This window comes from Cheilinus undulatus, linkage group 5 (genome assembly GCF_018320785.1).
Source record: "Cheilinus undulatus linkage group 5, ASM1832078v1, whole genome shotgun sequence".
NCBI classification, from domain to species: domain Eukaryota; kingdom Metazoa; phylum Chordata; class Actinopteri; order Labriformes; family Labridae; genus Cheilinus; species Cheilinus undulatus.
Window position 1 is genome coordinate 7,146,415 of NC_054869.1, and position 20,535 is coordinate 7,166,949.

The window sequence follows — 20,535 nt, forward strand, 5'->3', positions numbered from 1 at the left end:
GCAAGAAAGTAAAAAAAAAATAGGTTAAAAAATGGCAAAAATAGAAGAAAAGTGACAAAAATGGATAAAAGAGTGGCACAAAAGGGATAAAACAAAAGTGGTTTAAAGGGGGGTTAAATCTTTCAAAAAATGGGTTAATGAGGCAAAAAGGGGTAAAAAGAATCAACAATAGGTTAAAAGTGGGAAAAATGCTTTAAAGTTGCAAAAATTGTTGGAAAAAATGTAATTAAAGGGGTTTAAAAGTGGCAAAAACAGAAGAAAAGTGGCAAAAATTGATAAAAGAGTGGCACAAAGGGGATAAAACATGCAGAAAAAGTGGGTTAAAAGGGCTTAAAACCATGCAAAAATTGGGTTAATGAAGTAAAAAGTATCAACAGTAGGTTAAAAGTGGGAAAAATGCTTTTAAAGTAGCAAAAACTTTTGGAAAAAATATATCAAAGGTGCTAAAAAGTGGCAAAAAACAGAAGAAAAGTGGCAAAAATGGATAAAAGAGTGGCAAAGAGGGGATAAAACATGCAGGAAACATGGTTTAAAAGGGCTTAAAATCATGCAAAATTGGGTTAAAGAGGCAAAAAGTACCAAAAAGGGGTTAAAAGTGTCAAAGTTATAATTGTTGCTAAATGACAGTTAGGGAGGGCCCATTCTCTGGGATTTTCAGGGGTCCAGCCAATCCATTAATCAATTATCAGGCCTGTCTCCTTGTGGCCTGCTGCATTATAGATAACAGGGATAGATCTCACTGGTAATGACTTAAAATGTCCTGTAGTTTACAGGAAAATACAAATACTACTGCAATAGTATTTCAATCACACCAAAATGTTCATATAATTTTGTGTATTTGAAAATCCAGCCCCCTGAGTTTCTGTTGAGACTAAATCTGGCCCTGGTGCAAATGTACTTGATGAGCCCTGCCGTAGAGCAATTCTGAGGTCAGGCACTGATGTTGGTCTAAAAGACCTGGCTCGCAATCTTGGTCTCATTTCATCCCAGAGGTCCCTGATGGGGTGGAGGTCAGGGCTCTGTGTGGGCCAGTCAAGGTCTTCCACACCAAACTCATCAAACCATGTCCTTGCTTCATGCACTTGGGCACAGTCATGTTGGAACAGAAACTGGCATTCCCCAAACTGTTGCCACAAACTCGGAACGTAGCATTGTCCAAAACATCGTGGTATGCTGAAGCATTAAGATTGGCCTTCATTCAGGATAAGGGGCCTAAACCTGAAAACAGCCCGATACCATTAATCCTCCTCCACCAAACTTCATAATTGGCACAGTGCAGTCAAGCTGGTACTGTTGCATGAGCATCCATCAAACCCAGACTCAGCCATCTGACTGCCAAGCACAGAACATGTTTCATCTGCTCCACAGTCCAGTGTCGGTGTGATTTACACCACTCCATCTGGTGCTTTTCTTTGGACTTGGTGATGTGAGGCTTACATGCAGCTCCTTAGCAATGGAAACCCATTCCATGAAGCTCCCACTGCACAGTTTGCGCTTTTATTACTGCCAGTGGAAATTCAAAACCTTTCAGCGCATTTCAGAGCATTGGCCACTGTTACGCACCAAGCACCTTAGCAGTCGCTGTGGTTTTATGTGGTCTTCCACTATTAGGTTGAGTTGCTGTTGTTCCTTAATGCTTCCACTTTCTCATTATATCACTTACAGTGGACTGTGGAATATCCAGCAGGGATGAAATTCCATAAACTGCCTTATTGCAAAGGTGGCATCCATCACAGTACCACACCTGAAGTCACTGAGCTCTTCAGAGCAACCCATTGTGTTTAGACTGCATGGCTCGGTGATTGATATTATACACCTGTGGCAACAGGTCTGAAACACCTGAATTTAATAATTAACAGGTGTGGCCAAATACTTTTGTCCACATAATGCTTCTAAGTTTCCACTGGAACTGGTACTTTTTGTAACATGAGCGCCCTCTGCTGGGCCCCCTGACTTCATTCTCAAATGCCGGAGGATTTTTAAAGAAGAGCTCTGTGACTTCAGGCCCAAACTAGGCAGCAATGAGAGTAGAGAGTGGAGAGGACTAATGTCATCAGATGTTGGACCAGTGTTTTGTCCCTGTTGACATTAAACCAGCAATCACTCTGTGACAGCAGGGCTCCTCACCTGCCAGCTTGTTAACTGATATACCGCTTATCCTGTTTTGGGTTGCAGGGGCTGGAGCCTGTTGTCATTGGGCGAGAGGCGAGGCAGGGTACACCCTGGGCTGGTTGCCACTCAATCACAGGGCTGACAAATAGAGACAGGCCCAGTCTCTTAGTCCACATGCACAAACTCACTGACTTCAAGGTGCATTCATACTAACTTTTTGCACCCTCTCCATGAGCATGAATATCTACAGAGAGTTCCTGGAGATGCAAACCCTATAAAAGCAAAGCGTAAAGGGCAAGGCGGAAAACAAAAAACATGGAAGGTGCAAGAAGCGTTGGTGCTGTAAAAAAAAATTTCCTGTAAGTATATCCTATAAACCAGCCAAATCCACTGAGGAAACTGATCTATAGACAAGGCATGCTTGTTTTTCTCTTTGTTTTTTCTCTGCAAGATGCCCACTGCCCTTACAGCCTCATGCACTCAGTCACTTTCCAGGTGCAGTCAGAACGGCTGAGGGCTCGGGGTTTAGGAAGGAGATTGAGATTCAGCCAATTAAGAGTCACCAGTTAACCAAACGAGCATGTCTTTGGTGGTGGGAGGAAGCCGGAGTACGCAGAGAGAACCCACACAAACATGCTATAGTTTAAACATTAAGATCCAACTCATTATGATGGTTAAAATACACATATGTGATGTCTGTTTGGGAAGCAGGATGGGGCAGTTCATCCTGTTTGATGGGGAGAATCTGAACAGATATTCATGTACAATTAAAATTGTTTATGTTATAGGGTAATGAAGAAAGTCCTTGTTTAGAAGAAGTCACCATTTTTATGTTTTACCCGCTGACCACTGGATTAAGGCTCCTAATAACCACTAAACTAAACAGTTTTCATAGTTTAAGCTGTTAAATTTGGTACAATTTCAGTCAGACTAACACTTAGATGCTGTTAACAGTCCAGTTCACTAACAAAGACCACGCTAGTCAGATATTAGTATGAATAGCTCAAGCTTGGAATGATGAAATGTTAGAGAAATGGAGAGATTAAGGGGTGAGGTAAAGGGTTGAGGGGTGAGGGGATGAGGGGATCAGGGGATGAGGGGATGAAAGGTTGAATTTATGAGGAACTGAGCTGATGGCTGGAGAGATGATGTGGGGTATCCTAAGTTGGTCCAATCCGAGGAAAGCTGAAGGTTTGGGACTTTCTTTAGTAGTGAAGGTTGATCTAAGACAGATGATCGAGGGGTCCGCTGACTTGCTGGTATCCCCAGCTGTTGGTGCAGCCTCCGGGAACCACAGGGGTAGAGACTCAGGGTGGGGGGACCTCTCCTTGTCGCTCTCAGTGAGGAGCACCCTGTCGTTCCTGTAATAAGAGAGAAATTAGAAATAAAGGGGTTTTGGGGGGGGGGGGTGAAAGCAGAGTCAGAGGCGCATGGATGAGTGAGGCGTGCTTATATGCATTGGACAGCGGAAATGGGATTAGCCAGAGGTGTAGTCTTGGTTCCTGAACTAATTTTTTTTAACTACATTTGTAGTTGGACTAGCCCATTAATTAGAAGTTTTCCAGACTTTTTCGGCAGTTTCTCACAGGATATTTAAGCAAAAAAACTAGAATGATCATATCTTTGTAAACTTAAATTAAAGTGTGTGCTGTAAATATTTAACTGTTAAGATATATTCACCTGTATTTATATACCTCACATAATCCCATGATTACTTTCTCCATATCTTTTGTTGAATTGCTTTTGTAAATCATGTTTTTATTTGAAGCACTTCATTTTTGGCAAGGTTCCATAGGAATAAGGGTATTAATTAACTATACACAGTAAAAGTCAGCTGTTTATTACAACATGCCTACAGTTAGATTCCTGTATGTCTAAACAAAAAAATCCCAGCTCTGACTTGTTGATCTGATAATTTTCATACCACAGGTATTTGTCATTAGATAGATGACGCTGCTGCAGCCTTGTTTTATGACTCTCCACAGGTTAAGTCATGAAGAGCAGAGTTTAAAGTTACATCTGCACTCAGACTCTTAACCAGTAAAAGTTTCTGACCCTGATGTCCTTTTCTGTCCCCAACTATCGCTGTCAAACTGCTGCTCTCATGGCATGGTGTGAGCGCAGTCTAAGGAAGGCGCAGTGCATCCTGGGAAATGCTGTCTGCAGCTACATATCGAGCAGTGGTCGATGGACGAGCCATAAAACACACGGAAGAGGGAGGCTCTCTGATAATAGTCAAGTCCCACAGACATAACCAATCAATACAGGATGTAGGGTAAATCTGCCTTCAAAGTAAAATCATCGTGTTAGTGACGCTGCAACTGACAACCATCCTCATCTTAAAACTTGATCTTTGTATCAGGTAACTCAGAATTATTTTTTCTTTTTTTGTTTTACTTTTACTTGAGTAGCTTTATAGACCAGTAGAAGTAATTTCATTTCTACTTAAGTAAATTTCAATCAGAGTAACTGTACTTTAACTTCGGTTCAATGTTCTAGAACTTTCCTAATGAAAAAGGTATCAGAACCAAGATTGAATCCAGAGTTTAATAAAACAGCCTAAAACGACTGTCTCAAATATCATTCATCTTGGAAAGCTCCCAACGAAAGCGTTTGAGAAGGGCAGGACTTTCTGGGAAGATGATTGGAGGAACGTTTCATCTGTCACATTCATGAAGGGCCAATCAGATGCAATGACATTTTGCAAATGCGCTTTTCTAGAGCTGACGGGTTGCCGCTACAGTGGAGTTGTGAATAGCGGAGCTTGAACAAAATTGATGCCAAGGCCGGTCAGGAGACGAGCAAACACATCTTCTCTGTCGAGAACATATTTCAACCCCAAGTACTTGTTTTAAAAAAGAAATGTGGTCCAGTTCCAGTTGAACTGCTGCTTTCCTACAGCTACATCCAAGCTAATGGCTACTGCAGCAGCAGCCTATGGATACACCAGCACACCAAACCTGTAATGATCACAAACCCGTGCAGAAGCAGACCTGGAGAAGAGCAAAAACATCTTTCCTGTCATGAAAAGCTTTCAGTGTGGCTTTCTGCCCTTGTTTTCTTAAATAAATGTTGTCCAGTTCTGACAAAACTGCCGCTTGGCTAAATCAGCTAATCACTCCTGTAGCAGCCATTGTGCACAACAACTCACATGACGACTAACCCTTTCCCCCCTAACTTTCACAAACTCATACCGAAGCAGGTCAGCAGAAGAGCTAAAACATCTTTCTCCTTACCAAAAGCTTTCAGAGTTGTTTTTATTCCTTAATTTCATACAGAAATAAGGTCAAGTTCTGCTAAAATTGACGCTACACAAGAGCTGCATCCAGGCTAATAACCACACTGGAGGAAGCCATGGCAAACGGCATTGAGTACAACTTAACCCCACCTGTAGCAACGGCCTCATTCTCCTCAGCATGAAACCACCCAGGAACCTCCAGCATTTTCCACGCTCTATACACCGCCATTAGATATCACTGTCCCTCCACTGATGCATGTTGCTACCCGATCCATCCCGGAAACCTGATTTGTACTGCGCATGTGCAAACGCGTCTACATCAGCGTCTACATAAATTAATTCTAACCCTAAGCAGTGGAAATTAAAATGCTAAACCTAACCTAAAGCTAATTAAGGCCTATCTAAACTAATGTAAGTTAACCTTAAACTAAGCAAATAGCACAAGGTGGCAAATCCATCTTGCAAAGCTCCCATCTGAACCGTCTGGGCCCGGTTAGAAAGTGACAGGACCAATCAGCAACGAGGGGCAGTCCCTTCGGGCGTGGCAGGGTTGTGACGTAAGCAAGCAGCGACAAAAGGCCGGTGCATCTATGGCGGAAGACATTAGCGTGGATGCTGCTAAAGCGCCAGTTTTATCAGAACTTGACGACATTTCTTCGTTAAAAGAAAAACAAAGAACAGCAGTGATTTTTTTTTCTCTTCAAAAACGACAAAAGTCACGTGCTGACATGTCTACAGTTGCCATGGTTCACGTTGCGTAGGTCTCTATGGAGTTTATTCCTCGGTAGCGGTGCATACGCATCTCAGTAGCGGCTAAGTTGTCACATGTTTTGTTGCTCTGATTGACCTGTAAAGTTGTGACAGACAGAACGTTCATCCAATCACCCTCTGCGATTTTTTTTTTCAAAGGCTCTGCCCTTTCCCAAACACCGTCTACCAGAGGTTTTCCAGATGGATGTGTTTCACATCAGGTTGTCTCTGTACAGCTCTGAAAGTATAGTCAGCCATTCACTCAGTCAGTCGGACACATACAGACCCGTGTGTAGGGCTGAGCCCAGCAGTCAGCCTTTAGGTTAGGGTAGGACTTTAGGACACTACAGCTGATCTTTGATATCAAGAGTGGATTGATGACTTTGTAATGATTTTTTAAAAGATTAATTTGGGGGCTTTTTGCCTCTCTTTTGGTAGGGCAGCTGACCAGAGGCTGGAAATACAGGAAGAAGATACACACCAAACAGCACCAGGATGCATGCAAAGGACTGCAGCCCTTACATATATGGATACCTGCTCTATGAACCAAACCAAATCAGGGCCATATCTAACCACTAATTTTCACCCTGTGTCTTAAAATTGACATAAATAGTAATTGGAGTTTATTTATGGAGAAATAAATGTTTATTTTTCTATCACACTATAAGCTCTGGGGTGCAAATGGGCTAGTGGTTAGGTGGCATCCCATGTGATCAGCCAGTCTGGGTTCAAGTCCAGCCTGTGGCTCCTTTTCTGACTCTATCCTTCTGTTTAAATAAAGACATAAAAAGCCACAGAATGTCTAAAAAACAAACAAAAACTTAAAGCTTCTGTGAGAAGGCTTTCTGTTGATTTTGGGGCCCTCTGTGGACAAAGCGGTATCTTTCATCTCCACATGCAGAAATAGTTGGGAAAGCTTTTTGTCTTTAAAGCAAAAATGTCATGATCTGGTTTGCTTTTGTAGCTCTTAAAGTTGCCTTAGTATTACTTCAAGTCTCTTTCATACCCCAGTTTAAAACTCACCACAGGAGCTTTAAGTCAGAAGTTGCTGCAGTGCTCTCCTTGCTTGGACACTGGACGAATTATAGCAGCCCCCGGGGTTTTTGCTGACTGTGCAAGACGTGGCGGACTTTATTTCGAAAGTCCGACCGGAAGTCTTGCTACCCATTCTTGCGGGAGCTTGACGCTTGGGGTGGCTTTCCTGGTGGAGCTTTAGTATTTACTACAATATTATCAGAAGCCTGTCCGTCGCTGCTGTCCATCACGGACAGACAGGGAGTCAAACCGTCGCGTGGACACTTTTATTTTGTTTATGAGTGTTTACGGCGCGTGTCGCTTCCTGTTCGGACTTCTTTGAAGCATTTGGGGAGATTTCCTATAATGTTGGCGAGTGATATCCGTCTACCGTGTGCACTGCAGTGGTGCGCAGCTTCGCCTGGAGAAACACCTGTGCGCCTCTCCTCTCCACTGGCCACAGGCATGAATGTTGAGTAGGTATGGATTCAAACCTGCGCACGAGCCCACGCACTAAACATCCACGTAGCTTTAGTGTAGGAAACCCGAGGTCTGATACTGCTGTCTTGCTTGTTTACGATGTGTTATTGAACGCTTCAGCTCATCAATGTGTTGGCCGTCAGTTGGTGTGGCAGCTCGGCCGTGGTGGCAGCAGCTCTGTTTTGAAGTATTTGGAGGAATTTTGGAGGTTTTTGGGTGGTTTCATGTTTGGGTTTGGTGGTCAGTCTTTCCTGAAAGCAGCAGGGGAGGTGGGGGGCGTCTTGATGCTGTCAGACAGGATGTAGGGGAGGATCTATGGGAGCAGGATTACCCGACCATTTTTGGCGAGAGAGCATCGTGGACTTCTGATCACAGTTGACGCATTGCACTCCCCGCGTTTTGGCTACTGGTCCATTATAATTATATAATCACACTCCAGTCATGTAAGCGAGCCTTTTTCTTTTTTCCTTCACAGCATACGGCTACAGGGAACAGCTCGCCCCCTCCCTCCCCTCGAGGATCCATTTATGCAGCTCCTGCTGAGCAACCCATGAATGCCAATTATAAATGTGGGTGGGCATCAACACTGTTAAGTTTACATAATTCCGTTTAGTGCGCGCGCTCAGTGTGCGTGGTGCGCAATAATACAAAAGGGAGAGATTTTGGTTAAATGCAGCAATGTGCCCATGACTCATGGGTTTTATAGAGTGCAGCACAAGTGTATGTGTGTGGTGTGAAGTCCACGGTGTGTGGGTGAGTTTCAAGCAGGTGTGTTTTACATGAAGTGCATACTAGATAAAAAATTTCTGAGGAGGAGGATGTGTGTAACTGGCACAAAGTGTGACATTGATCCCTGCATCAGTCCAACTCTGCAAACCAACACTTCACCAGTAAACAGAGCGTTGATATGAACTGCAGTGTCCCTTTTAATGTGAGGTACAGTGTGCACGTCTCTTCTGATCCCTCTTTCTCTCCTTCTGTCTTTGTTTTCCAGAGAACAGATCACCCTAAGGCGCGGTGACTGTCTGCATTCATCTAAAAGAGCAAGAGAGGGAGCAGCACAAATACCGCACAGCCAGACATCATGCAAGGAGCAACCTTCCCTCGCTGCAGAGTGCTGAAATGTTAGCACAGAAGAGCAAGAGTGTCAGATCAAATCAGCAGACTGTTTACATTAGGGGCGGCGATAAGAGCTGCCTGACACCAGACTCCCTAACGCCCTGTGTGTGGTTTAAGGCCCCTTTCAATCACCATCAAGGAGAGACGCGTTAACTGATCTCTCATCAGCACTTTTCTGTTTTTCCGTCAGATTCAGCACTCCCGCGGCGAGCAGAGATGGAGTGGTCACTGGAGAATGTGAGAGAGATGGTGGCAGGAGGGATGCAGTCTATACGGGAGTGTGAGGTCTGCGCTTTCGCTATAGGCATGTGTGTGCTGCTGCTGTTTATGTGGTACTGTTACAGGGTGGGCCGGGAGCATGGGTCCAGCCCTCTGCGTGGGAGGTATCTGACCGGGCCGGGCAGGATTGGAGGAGTGGTGGGGGGCTTTATGAGTTCAGACTGCAGAGGAAGGGGCAAAGGGAAGCATGGATTGTTGCTGGAAGAGCAGAACGGCTTTGCTTTCTGCCAGTCGCCAGAGTGCTTCCGCTGCACCAGTGCTGGAGAGAGCCTTAACCAGAGGCTCTATCACAGCCTGCAGGATTACGCCAAACGCTACACCTGGTCAGGTATGGGCAGGGTGCATAAAGGAGTACGAGATCAAGGCCGATACCTGAACAGCCGTCCCACCATCCAGCGGCCAGAGGTCTTCTTCCTCCCAGATCTGCCATCAGCCCCGTTCTTCTCCAGAGAGATCCAGAGGCACGACGTGGAGCTGCTGGAGCAGAGCTTCCCCGCCCTCCTGGCCGAGTTTGAGAGCATCTATCACCAGCCTCCAGCCCGCAGCGGCTCCTCCCTCCCCCCTGGGTGGAAAGTCAACAACACTCCTCGTGGGCAGTGGTGGACCTACTACCTGGTCAACCAAGGCACGCCTCTGGTTCTCAATGTGAGGAGATGCCCCAGAGCGTGGAGGGTTCTGGGCCAACTGCGCACCTTCATCGCCAACAACGTGTTCGGAAACGCCTGCTTCTCTGTGCTGACGCCTGGGGCTCTCATCACCGAGCATTACGGTCCAACAAACGTCAGGCTGCGCTGCCACCTGGGTAAGAGAGAGAAGTGTTTAGTGAGCTGAATCTGATTCAAACATGTGACGTCTGATGGCTCAGTGGGTATTCAGCTTGGCACAAGAGCAGATGATTACAGTAATAAGCATATTTTACCAGAGCGGTGCAGCTCAGGGAGTCAGCTGCTTTAGAGTGAAAATGTGCATGCTCTTGGATCATGATGCCACATAGATGGGAACGTGACCATACCTTGAAATGCAGTCAGAAACCAGTACAAACATGGGCACTATGGTTAGATTAGACAAATATGAGAACTGCAATAACCAGTAGAAGGTGTTGATTATTTTATAGATGCTTTTGTAATAACCCAACCTTGCAAGGGGTTAATGAAAAATTGTGTTAGATAAAATCTGCATCTTTTAAATGCATAGTATGTGAAATTCAACTTTCAATCAAAACAATAACAAAAGATGACAAGTAGAGATGTGCAGCTCAGCTCTGTCGTGTACTTCTTGTTTTGAATTGAGGTAACCTGAGACACCAAATACATTGTTTCATATATTCATTGCATGGGATATATGACCGGACGAACGCTCTGTCTGTCACATTCATTATGGGCCAATCAGAGCAATAAGACATAGTGATGGAGTTGGCACGGCCAGCTCTGGTGAATATCCTACCTGACATAAGCTTGACAGGAAGGCAGGTGGAGTCATTGTTTACCAACGGTAGAGCCGGTTGCGGAGTAAAACTCATGCTTATGCCGGATGGCTGAAGAACAAAAAGATCTGTCTACTAAAAAACATTTTGTTGTAGTTCTTTTCTCCTCTCTAAATTCATACTTTCCAGTTCTGAGAAGAATTGCCTCTATAGGGCTGAACAATTAACTGAACTTCAGTCGGGAATACTTGTGTTGTACATTTAACCATTTATTGCAAAATGGATACGCAGTTTTACTTGGTGGAGAAGGCTCTGCTCTAAAGATGCTCACAAAGCTAGAAACCTCATATGGATAGATAAATTTATGCCAATGTGTGTTGAGTACAATAAAAGTAGTTAGGAAGCAGTTAATCCACAGTAGCATGAATCTGAGTGAGGGTGTAACAAGCTTTATGCTATAAAGGAGGAGGCTGGGCTGGAGGAGTAAAGGCTTTGCCAGCAGAAGCAGTGTGGTGCATCAGCATTAATGAAGCAGGGATCCGTGAGAAGAACATCATATTTAAATGGACTGACATGTTGAGAGAAAGAGCTGTGATTGGCTGTGGGAGCTGGGAGATAATAATTGGATCAGCTGGCCATCAGCTGATCCTGGCTGGACGTATGCCTTCCATTTCCATAAACCAACACTACTCTTCATTGTCTACAATTTGGACATCTCCAATTTCCAAGTAGCAGGAGGTGCGGTGTGTCTTTAAAGGGAAATGTGTGTCAAAGAATCATTCCAAGTACCATTTTGGTTTCAGTATTTTGCAGCAGAGATGTCCTGGCACACATTTTATACAAAGATGTAAGAATAAATCATGTGCATTTGTGCAGAACTTGCAAAAAATCAAACTCATCACTCATTTTTATACTCTTTAAATAATCGTTTGATATGTTTTTCATTAAAAAAGTGAATAATTATATAATAAATTGTCACTCTTTTGTACAAGAAATCGTGTGGAAATAAAAATATAAATCAAAATAATGTAAAGCAATATAATTTCACAATCCTTTAGCCTTACTTGATAGCTTCATCAGAAATAATTGCTTCACCAATAGCAGCCATTGTTTACTGGCTTGCAGTATAACTAAACCACAACCGTAGCTACCGCCTCATTCTCCTCAAGCACACCTCTAGGAGTGCCGTTTTTAATGAACAGAGTCCTCAATTCAAAACTAGAAGTGAGCCATGGTGGTGGGCAGAGCTGATCTCTGTGTCGGAGCACTGCTTGACATGCAAAACCTTCTGGGGCTACGATGTTGTGGAGGTTAGAGAAAAAGCCTGGTCCATCTCAAGTAAGCAGCACAAAACATGAATGAGATACAGCAACAGAAGAGCAGCTTGCAGTAGCAGTTCCTTCTTCATGATGTAGCAGTTTTTTAAAGTATCATCCAGCATTTCCATGCCAAGACAAGTCCTGCCACAATGGCTCTGTAACAAGGCACATCCCATTACAACTATAATTTCTCTGGCCTTCAAAGTTGTTGGAAATATTTGAGATAATGTAAGATCTTAATTAATATATATATAACATGACAGTCATCATTTTTCAAAAATATTTCAGTCATGGCAGGCCTCCTGGCATTCCTGTGAGACTGGAGATCAGCTGCGTGCAGTCTGTTCCAGATTGCCTGGGCAGAGACCCGCCGGCCAAATCATCCTGCAAACCTTGACTGCAAATCTGGTCTTAGAGTGTAGTCTTCTTGGGAGGTCCACTTCATGGCCTGTCTCTGGCATCGCTTGTTTCTTGGAACTTGGCCCTCAGTTTGGAGATGATAATGCAGTTTTGCAGAACAACCCCTAGGTGCTCAAAACAAGGGTCAATAGCAACAGCAGAATAAGCTGTTTGGCATTGGCAGAGAAGAATTGGATAATTTTTCATGGGTGCAACCCACATACTCAGCTCTGCTGCTCATCCCACAGATGCATGATCCTTACAAATATGGCACCATTCAAAAGGGAAATAAACAGGCTTTAATAGTAGATGATTTGTTAGAAGCATTGTACATAAAAAACAAAGAACTAGCAAACACAAATTTCCTTGCTTTTGTGCTAAGTTTATTTAATATCCACTACGATTAGAAAGAAATCTCCTTTTTTGTTGTCATTTAGAGGAACACTATATCCACTTCAGAACAAAGTATCTGAAAGTATTATGATTGTCTTTACAGTTTGACATCTCTTGCTTCTCCAACTCCTGTGTGCCTTCTGTCTTTGCACGTGGCCATTATACGCCCTTATATGGGCATGTAAAAGTGGCGTTTCTCCATGTTGATTAGGAGAAACATGTACAAACCTCCAGCTTACAAACACCTGGCGTTCAATTTAAGAATGCAGGTGTGATCAGCTCAGCAGTTTAGAGCACATCATGAATCCAACCAAAGTTTCTAGGCATTTTCTTCTGCATATCATTCAATTATATTCAAGTGTTAGAAAAAAAAATGCATTTGGCTTCGCCATTCTCAGTCTAGCATTTTGAGTGCTGATTAGTGCAACACTAAACATTTTATTTTACGTTTCAACCACAATGAAGTTGACGCAAAGAAATGTAGGTCATCTTTTCTTCTCTCCTTTGGTGAAAGATGGTCTAGTATTTAAAGGAGATATTAAAGGAAGGAATGAGGCTCTTTATCATTTAGAGAATTATAACAGCCTTTATCATGACCAGCACTCTCTTGGTAATTTCACTCAGTTAGGGACTTGGGTTTAAGTCTGGCTTATGGCTCTTTCACCACATATTCTCCACTTTCTCATCCCTGCTCCGGTTGTATCCTCTGTCCTGTCTCTTTTAAATAAAAGGAAAAAAAGCCCCTAAATTAATCCCCTCAAAAACGGTGTGTAAGAACAAATTTCTTCTCCAGAGCGTTCGTTGACTGTGGCCCTCTGATTCTGCTTCCTCCTGTGCCCTTTGTGATGCCTATAAATAGTGATTGTAATTGTTGTCCTTGCAGGATCTTTGGTTGGACGCTCTAACAAAGCAAACTGTAGCTATGAGAGCAGGTTTTCTTAGTCTGGGATATTTCACCTGGTGAGGTTGCTAAGCAACACAAACTGCTTTAAAATGCATCTATTTTGCAGGTTTCATAATCACACATGGATGGCCTTGTTGTGTGTCTCTGGCAGGTCTCAGAGTGCCCCCTTCCTGTGAGCTGGTGGTCGGTGGAGAGCCACAGTGCTGGTCTGAGGGCAGCTGTCTGCTTTTCGATGACTCCTTCCTCCACAGGGCTTTCCACGAGGGTAAGAAGGGATTAAAATGTAATCTTGTGTTTCACTCTGCCCTTTTTATGTATTCCTCAAAGGAGGACTGACCTTAAAATGGCCTCGTTCGGAATCGTCGAGGAGAACTGGAGGAGCCTTTTAATGTGAGTTTGATCTGGATTTCATGTTGCACTGTTTGTTTTTCTGATTTTTTTTGTGCAGGCGGGGCAGAGGATGGCCCCAGGGTGGTCTTCATGGTGGACCTCTGGCACCCCAACGTGGCCGCTGCTGAGAGACAAGCCTTGGATTACATTTTTACTCCAGGCCGCTTAGAGGACAAAGAGGGGAAATAGGTGTGAGTGAGAAACCATGTCGACCAACAGACCCATGGAATAGAGAGAGGTGTTTGTAGGATTGGGGAGCATCTCTTTTTCTGCCTCCAGACCAGCTCTCATATCCACGGTGTACATAACTCCGTCCCATACAGTATCTCTCATAACTCCTTTAGCTGATGAACGAACATTGGGCCTCTTTTATCTATAATTATTGTCCATTAACAGTAGAAGAAAGACTCACTTACTGAAACTCAGTAGTAGGGCTGGGCGATATGGCCCAAAATTACATCTCAGTTTTTTCTTATTTTTCTTAATTTGCGGTTTTTTAAATCGATTTTCTTTCCTGCTTTGTATTGCAACATGTAGGTGAGTTGTTTAGAGAAAAACTGACATTTTCAACCAGGAATCTTATGTGGATAAAGTTGATAAAAATGCTTAGATGGTTGGCAGATATAGTCTGAAACTCTCCCCTCTTCACTGCACTCCTGCTCAAATGCATGTGTGTATTTCTGCATGTGTTGAGGAGAGGGAGAAATATTAAGCCTGTGCACAAATGTTTCAAATATTCCTCATTCTGATGAGGCTTTTCCAACCAGTTTGCTTGTACTAAAGTGGGCTGAGAAGGTTCAAGAGATCATCTAAATATTCACGTTTGAAATCTACTTTTTTTACAAATATGATTAATCTTAAAAAATAAATTTATTGCCCAGGCCTACTGGACATTTCAGCCAAATCATCAGTGCTATTTTAGCTATGGTCATTTTTGTTAAACAATGTGGCATAAGATCTGCTAAGATTTTTCAATTACTGATCAAATCATCAAATATCCAGATGATTTATCAGTAATTAAAGGATTTTTTAGAATACGAATGTCAAATATCTGCTTGTGCATTTAAATTTTATTGAAAAAAGTGACCTTTGAAAAATGATTTCAACAAAAGAGGAAATTTAAAGGCAACATTTAAAGCTTTTTAAATTGTGATTTAAAAACTTTATATGAAAATTTTTGTCTAAACAAGAACGTGAAAGAAACATGAAAATCATAAATTCTAGGCCTAATTAGCATGAAACATTTCCATTTGACCCTTTTGTCTGATTTTTGAACTCAAGCATACGTGCTTCCTCATAGTATGATGTGTCTCTGTAGGGGGTTGGGGGTCTCAGGACAAGGGATGGAGCTTGTTCCTTTTTTTGGTAATGATTGTTTTTATTGAAACGCCATAAGGCCGGCTCAGACTGCACAGATTTTGGCCAGACTTCAACATACTGTGATGTAATTAACAACCAAGCGTAAACCTTAAGTCCTGAAAAATAAAGCCAACGTGGAAGTGAAAAAAACTGCAATATGGCGAGTGTCCACTTGAGGCTGGCTGCAGGAATACCAGAAGTCATGTACACAACACGTGTTAAAAAGCTTTTTTTACACTAGGAATAAACAACTAAATGAAATACTTCTCATTAGATTATGTCTAAAGGTCCTCACACTGAACAGGGAGTGATTTTTTTTTTTTTTTTGTTCCACAATCGTTTCAATTTTATTGAGTAAAAACCTCCCTGTGCACTGATTTGCGCATCTTATTTGATTGACAGCTTGACAGGCAGACGTTACCACCAGAAGGCTAGCTTTAGTGATAGCTTAGCTGACAGGAAGTCCAGCTTGGTGGGTGGGCTCTTGTCTGCCTCTAGGTTGATCCAAAGTTTGGTCGAGACAGCGATTTCAATATGAAGGCCACTTCAAAAGCTAAATGCGCTTATTGTAATTGAACAGCTGACGTCACACAGGCCTTGTCCAATTCTTTTAACAGTCTTTGTTAACAACACGTCCAAGACCACGATTCAACAAGACTAGAATACCAGAATTTTTCGTCTTGTGTGACGCCCTGGCCCGACGACAACGATGTGAATCCTGACGCCTACCAACAGGAGAGTGTTTGCTGCTTCATCTTTTTCCATGTTTTCTTCCTCTGGAGATTTATGTATACATACAGTGATTTCTTTTTACATTCATACCTCAAGTTCTATGTGGAGGAGAGCCAGTCCATATTGTCCTCCTCTTGATTTAACTGGAAGAGTCCATAATTGTTCTCTTTCTGTTTTTTTTGTCTTCATTTCAGAGCAAAAGACCGCATGTGTCACAAAGAGCATTTCACTCTCTCTGATCCGCCCCCCCATGACCTCTGAACCCTTGCACAGTTGCAGAGACAGTGGTGTCATCAGCATACAACAACAGTCAGGATCACTCTTGTAGTTTGGCCAGAGTATCATCCAAGACCGGTCAGGATATTAGTTGTATCATCTGACATGGTGCCATTGTGAACAACCAAAGAATCTCTTTAGTCTGAGCCGGCCTTTATAGATACCACTACTGACCAGTTTCCATTGTTTAATACACTTTTAACAAAATAAGAGCTAGAAGCTGAGTAGATCTTGACTGGAAAACTTGAAATCTATTTGATATTGCTGAAAAAACAAACACATTCCTCAAACTGAATTTTAATTTTCTTGATGGGACATTTGAACACATCATTTTATTTACATCTTCTTAGTCGTCCTTTTTACAGAGCCGTCGTTGAACACATCATAATGTAACCATCTGCCTGCTCGTCAAGTCCGCTAATGAACTTTTATTCTGCTGATTTCAACACAGATTTCTGCACTTGATTCATATTTTAACAGAAGCAGCCTTACACCTACACCTTTTTCATGTGATTTCAAAGTCGCAGACAAAATTCTGAGTAAAGTCAGAGTAAAATAATGGGAGTCTTGCTAAAGTTGCAGCTCGCTCCCGTTGTCTCAGTCTTTAAGTGTAAGGTACGGTGGTCATAAGACTCGATTTTAGCAGTTTTAAGGCGGTCTTTCTTTAGTCTTGGCGTTATTAGTAATTAGTCTGGTCATATACAGATTGTGTTTTTCAGTGGCGTGACCATCGTCTACGACCATTGGGAGCCAGTGTTGTGCATAGACACTGTGAATCAATTCATTCTTCAAAATATGAATGTGAGCGTAGATAATTCTAGAGCTGCTGAATATCCACTTAGAACTCAAGAGATTGAAAAACTTTTCTGCTCAGAGCTGCAGTCAGATCTCTGTTCCTGTGTGTTTGTGTCTCGTCTGTCAATTCATCAAGTTTGACATGATACGTACGGTAAACCGCCACTGGGATTTTCAAAGTAAAAGCCAGATCAGTTTGTTTCTGTGGTGAGACAACTCGCATTTTCATATGGTCCTTTTATTCTGAAGCATTTCCGGGATAGTTTCTCGGTTGTTGCAGTAACAGGCAAAGTTGCTTCGGTGTTTAACTTTCCCATCTCCTTCTACATCTTATTCTCTGCTTAAAAATTGTTGATATGAATTTCCACCAGATGCATGATGGGAAAAAAATCTCAAAGAAATCTTCATCTGAGACAAAAAAAACTCCAGACTTGCTGACATATTGTCTTTAGATGTGAGATGTCAGTCTTTTTAGAGTCTTTGAAAAGTCCTCTGTTGTAAGGCCGGCCTAAAGGGACTTTGTAAAAAGTTTGAGACACTTTTCAGTGCTGATCTGAGCAGAGGAGGAAGAAAACTGCAGCTGAGGCCAGTGTTATGGTTGCATGCTACTCCCACCAGCTTCAATTTGATGTACAGTGTTTGAGCTTATGTTCTCCCCAGCAAGTACTGATATTTGTTGTAGCACCAGTGATATGAGAAAAAAAAACTCTGTGAGACCCAATGGCAGTGTCCATAAGCTTAAAGGTTATTGATTTCTAGGTTTTGAAAAAAGAAAAAAAAAAAAAACAGGTTCCAATCTCCATCACATCACTCCACCACTACTCCTAGCGACAGAGTATGAAAATATGATTAAGTATATGATAAGATGATAAGTATATTAGAACTGAATGATTCACGGTAGCAATGAAACATTTGAAAAGAACATAGAGGCAGCTTCAGCATCACGATGTTCATGATGATCACACCGGTCACACAATGACCGTTAATAAACATTGGGACTGCATTTTAGATAAGTCTTTTTGAAAACTATGTTAGCAGGCTTTGAAATATGAAAGAGCTTTAACAGGCCATGGACTAACACACAGAAAAACATGCATACTCTTTACTACAGGATATTTTGCCTTACCTCATTCCTCGCTCACATATACATTTAAAGATTACACTGATGACAATACTAACATTTTTGAATGAAGGGCCTTTCCTTATAGTGAGATGCACAATGTGGACAAAAGTATGTAGGCACCTGACCATTACACCAAAAGGGATTGTAATGACATTGGCACAGTCATGTTGGAATAGAAAAGGGCCTTTCCCAAAATGTTGCCACAAAGTTGGAAGTACAGCATTGTCCAAAGTGTGTTGGTATGCTGAAGCATTAAGATCAGCCTTCACTGGAGATGAGGGGCCTAGCCCAGACCATGAAAAACAGCACCAGACATTTTTTTTTCCATTTTTAACACATTTTTGCCTTTTTCGACTCATTTTTTGCCACCTTTAACTGCTTTTCACCACTTCTGCCACTTTTTGCCTTTCTTAACCCATTCTTGAGGCTATTAGCCCATATTTGCCTATTTTGAACCATTTTTGCCTCTTTCAACCAATTTTTTGCCACTTTTAACTGCTTTTCATCACTTCTAGCATTTTTTGTCTTCCTTAACCCATTTTTTAAAGCTGTTTTTCTGTATTTGCTTCTTTTTACCCATTTTTTGCCACGTTTTACCGCTTTTCACCACTCCTGCACCATTTTTTGTCTTTCTTAACCCATTTTGGAAGCTTTTATCCCATATTTGCCTCTTTTGACCCATTTTGCCCATTTTAATCATTTTAATCTTTTTGTCTTTTTGATTGTTTTATTATTTTCCTCATAAAGTTATTTAGTTCTTTCTAATTCATCCTCCTGCACCCTGACATTTGTGTATGTCATGGCTTAGCCATGAAGTCTGACGTAACTCTCCAAATGGTTTAGTCAGTGCATGAAGAAGAAGAAGAAGAAGAAGAAGAAGAAGAAGAAGAAGGGAATTCTGTTTTCAGAAAAGGACGTGAACATTTTGAAAGAGGCTTTATTGTTTTTCACCACAAATATTTTATTTGTTTGTTTGAAAAGAGTGATTATTGTTCAGGTTAAATATAGAATATGGTAATCACAGTGAACCATAATTTTCCTGACCCCCACTTAGCTGGGTCCCTGAGAGCTCTCAAGTTTTTGGGTAGCTTTGGGTAGCCAAAGCTCACATTGCACAATAGTGCCAAAAACAGAGGCATTCTGGGAGCAAAATAAAACACTTCAAGAATTTCTGGTATAGCATGCAGATGAACCAGCGTCATTTTTTTGCCCCATTTTCACCTAAAACCTGCTAAATAACATGTAGCAGCTATACCTATCTGTTATGCTGTATAGCCTAGCTTCCTTGCCTGTACCAACAGCAAGTCTTCTTAAAAGGACAACACGCACCAAAAGGAGGATAGTGCCACTGCTATCGCCAAGTGCCTCATATGACCCAACTTCTAAAATACTGAAATATCCCTTTAACAAGGCCACTTATTAAACTGCTACACCTGTTCTCAGCATCATCACCAGTGAAGGCTTTAGATCAGCAGTCATCAAGTACATTTGCTCAAGGGGACAGATTTTGTCCTGAAAGAGACTCTTGGGGCCGGACTTTCAAATAAACAAAAATTAGATACATATTTTGGTCTGGTTAACATATTATTGTATTAGTGTTTGTATTCTTTTCAAAAACACGGGACATTTTTATGCCTTACCAGTATGATCTGTCCATATTATCTGTAACATGAGGAGACAGGCCCGCCCACAGAGTGGGCTAGGCCCTCGAAAATCCTGGAGAATGGGGCCTCCCCAGTTGTGATTTAGCACCAGCATTTACTCATTTTGGCACTTTTTAACCTCTTTTCATTACTGTGTTTGGCAATTTCTGCAACGTTTTTTGCCATTCTTAAACCCATTTTCACTACTTTGCCAGGCTATTTTTTGCCATTTTTAACCTGTTTTTCATACTTTCTGCCCCCTTTTTCCTCTCTAATCAAACTTTTTGCTATTCTTTTCCCCCTTTTGAACCACTTTTCCTGCATGTTTTATCCCCTATGTGCAACTCTTTTATCCATTTTTTCAACTTTTCATCTTTTTTGCAACTTTTTAACACCTTTCATTACTTTTTTGCACCATTTTTTCCACTTTTATCTCATTTTTGACACTTTTTTCCCCTTTTTCCTTTGTTAACATTTTTTGCCACACTTTAACTGCTTTTCACCACTTTTCCTGACATGTTTTGTCCCTTTTGTGTAACTCCACAACCCATTTTGACACTTACCGCCCATTCTTCCACTCTCTAACCCCTTTTCACCAATTTATCAGGCCATTTTTACAACATTTCTTTCTTTACCTTTTTTTTAATACTTACCCACAGAGTTGGCTGGGCCCTTGAGAATCCCAGAGAATGAGGCCTCCCTAGTTGTGATTTAGCTCCAGTATTAATTCATTTTTGCCACTTTTTAACCCCTTTTCCCTACTGCATTTGGCAATTTCTTTCTTTTT

The 20,535-nt window shown here is 42.0% G+C and overlaps 1 protein-coding gene across 3 annotated transcripts; it reads left to right on the forward strand.

Moving 5' to 3' along the window:
- The first annotated feature begins 7,152 nt into the window (after window positions 1-7,152).
- asphd2 (aspartate beta-hydroxylase domain containing 2) lies at window positions 7,153-18,312 on the forward strand. Of its 3 annotated transcripts, none has more exons than XM_041788397.1 (4): window positions 7,153-7,594; window positions 8,589-9,794; window positions 13,582-13,695; window positions 13,879-18,312. In XM_041788397.1, exons 2-4 carry the CDS (start codon window positions 8,930-8,932, stop codon window positions 14,007-14,009), a joined length of 1,110 nt encoding a protein of 369 aa, XP_041644331.1. In that variant the 5' UTR covers window positions 7,153-7,594; window positions 8,589-8,929; the 3' UTR covers window positions 14,010-18,312. The 3 variants fall into 3 exon arrangements, with proteins under 3 accessions (XP_041644331.1, XP_041644332.1, XP_041644333.1); XM_041788398.1 differs by having other exon boundaries at window positions 7,153-7,590; XM_041788399.1 differs by lacking the exon at window positions 7,153-7,594 and adding an exon at window positions 8,087-8,163.
- Window positions 18,313-20,535: the final 2,223 nt, after the last annotated feature.

What these genes read in the sequence shown, in the direction of transcription:
- asphd2 (XM_041788397.1), top strand. Translation starts at nt 8,930, where the DNA reads ATGGAGTGGTCACTGGAGAATGTGAGAGAGATGGTGGCAGGAGGGATG. An exon ending in CAGGCTGCGCTGCCACCTGG is followed by an intron (nt 9,795 to 13,581) that starts GTAAGAGAGAGA and finishes TGTCTCTGGCAG; the next exon opens with GTCTCAGAGTGCCCCCTTCC. An exon ending in CCACAGGGCTTTCCACGAGG is followed by an intron (nt 13,696 to 13,878) that starts GTAAGAAGGGAT and finishes TTTTTTGTGCAG; the next exon opens with GCGGGGCAGAGGATGGCCCC.